At 34.9% G+C, this 2,500-nt stretch overlaps 1 protein-coding gene across 1 annotated transcript in view; it reads left to right on the forward strand.

Annotated features, from left to right (window-relative positions):
* The window catches only part of LOC119579786, a 9,130-nt gene extending 7,462 nt beyond the window's left edge, over window positions 1-1,668 (forward strand). The window contains exons 6-7 of the mRNA XM_037927675.1: window positions 738-943; window positions 1,363-1,668. Coding sequence (XP_037783603.1) covers window positions 738-943; window positions 1,363-1,486 — 330 coding nt within the window. The 3' untranslated portion in view covers window positions 1,487-1,668. The remainder of the gene's footprint in view (window positions 1-737; window positions 944-1,362) is intronic.
* The last annotated feature ends 832 nt before the right edge of the window (window positions 1,669-2,500 follow it).

The raw sequence follows: 2,500 nt of genomic DNA on the forward strand, positions 1-2,500 counted from the left end.
GGGGTGTGTGTGTTTGTTGGGGGCGGGCGGTGCGTGTGCGTGTATGCGGCGTGCGTGCGTGCGTGCGTGGTGCGTGCGTGCGTGGTTGTGGTGCGTCGTGTGAATGTGTTGTGTGCGGTTGTGTGTGTGTGGGGCGTGTGGCGTGTGTGTGTGGTGTGTGGTGTGTGGGGTTTGTTGTTGGTGGGGGTTGTGTGTGTGTGTGGGTGTGTGTGTGTGTGTGTACATATAACACACATATTAGTATGTAATATATATTATTATATATATATAATTATTTATTATATATTATATAAGATAAAATTATATAATTTCATATACTAAATATATATATATTTAATATATTAATAGATTTAATATAAAAAGAAATGCGACGTTCGTGTGTTTGCATTAATTATGATTTTTTGTATAGCCTTTCGCCCGAAGTAAAAAAATAAAGCCTATGCAAAAAAGTGTGAATCCCCAAAAGCTTTCCGATCAGTCTACTGGTATTATTTTTGACAAGTTACAGCTTCGGTAATTTTTTGGTGTCGTTCTCCTAACAGTTACAATCACTGGTCTTCAGCATAAAAAAAAAATCATCAATGAAGATTTACAACTCTGAAAATACCCGCGGTACATCCCAACTCTATTTCAGGGAGAGAAAGAGAGACAAAATATTAAATTGTCTGCGGACGAAAGTCTCGTATACGCTGCATAAAGTTTCTCTCGCCTTACCACCTGTGCATTTCATTCCCCAGCGGCACCGAAGCATGATGAAGACGTGGGTGTACTTCGTCGTTATCTTCGTGGCCGCACACGTTTACAACATGTTTAAGAATCAGGGTTCCCGCAACGGCGTTCAATTCCTCCTTTCTGCGATGGATATTGTTTTCGTCTTTTACTGTATGTGCGTGATACGCTGCTATTATCTATCGGTGAGAATTTTTTTTTGTTTCAGTTATTAGTTTTTATGACAGTTGTATTAGATTTTTTTATGCAATTTCTTATTTTTTATCTGTTTTTTATAATTATTATATATATATTATTAAAAATTTTATTATTATTATTTTATGGGGGTGTGTGTGTGGGGTGTGTTGTGTGTGTTTTGTGTGTGTGTGTGTTGTGTGTGTGTGTGTTTTTGTGTTGTGTTGGTGTAACTGTATGGTTAGTATGTATTTTTGATGTATGTGTTATACTGTGTGTATGTAGTTGTATTATGTATGATGTGTAGTTGTAGTATTTTTTATGTTTTGTATGTTGTTTAGTATAATTTTATAATATATATATATATATTATATAATATATATATTTTATTAAAACATTATACTTATACAATAATCTGTATCACTTTTGATTTCGGGGGGGGTTGCGTGGTTTTTGAAGCCCTTTTTCGCTCCGTTCGGCCAACGCTCACGTCGATGAAGAGATGTTGCAAAGCGCTTCAGAACGGGAAATTGCAATGTCAGACCCAAGTTTGTGGGTTGCAGCTCTTAATACGGAAACTTGAATTCCATTGTTATTATCATTATCATCACTGACATTATCAGTATCACTCTTGTTGCTGCTATTATTATTTTCAAAGCCGTCAATAATGTATCACTATCATTATCACCGAGAGCTAGATACATTTTTCATGCAGTGTCTAGTACCCATTTAATTTCCTTTAATTTAATTATACATTTTCCCCCTGTTTTTCTTTTTTTTCAGCACTAAATGTTGAAAATAAAAAATTTGGAAATTACAGTTACCAACCTCTTTCCTATGCCGTGAATAGTGTTTTGTTGGATATAGGTATCAAATTAGAGTTTAATTCCGCATGTCTAGTCATAGATATATTCTGTATAAATTTTTAAATAAAAATAAATAAGATAATGCAAATGATCCTATGACCAATCCTCTATTCATTGTTTATCATTATTGGTTATATATATGATATAAATCCTATAATTAGTGTCGAGAATTAACTCGATGAGTCGTAGTACTTCGTACTTGCATGGTTATTTCTTATACAATATAATTATGACCTTCATATAAATAAAGGAAGTTATTATTTTCTGACAACGACCTATTACACGCATTTCCCCCCGAGAACTAGATTTGATGTTTTGCGTTTTTATCATCACGCACACACAGACATCCGCAGATATTTAATAAAAAAAGACTTAACGACATCCTGTTAGGGAGAACAAAAAAACAAATTCACAGCAATATTTGTCCCCGCACCGCCATTGCTTTGCGATCGATGATAGGCGCCATTTTGCAATGCCTCAGGAACGGAACGTTGGAAAATGGATGAATATAAGATATGCGTCTTTATTACTTGGTAGATGATCAAACAACATTAAAATCTTATATGACTGAAAATGTGGGCGGGAAATGTCCCTTTCTCAAGCTGGAGTGCAACTTTAACGTCAAGCCGTTAGACAATGTTTGCATATTAAACTAAAAGATAGTTTTTCTTCTTAACTTGCTTTATAGAAACATAAGCATCGCCCATTTTAAGATTAAGTCCTTTGAGCTG

This window comes from Penaeus monodon, chromosome 12, assembly GCF_015228065.2.
Source record: "Penaeus monodon isolate SGIC_2016 chromosome 12, NSTDA_Pmon_1, whole genome shotgun sequence".
NCBI classification, from domain to species: Eukaryota; Metazoa; Arthropoda; class Malacostraca; order Decapoda; family Penaeidae; genus Penaeus; species Penaeus monodon.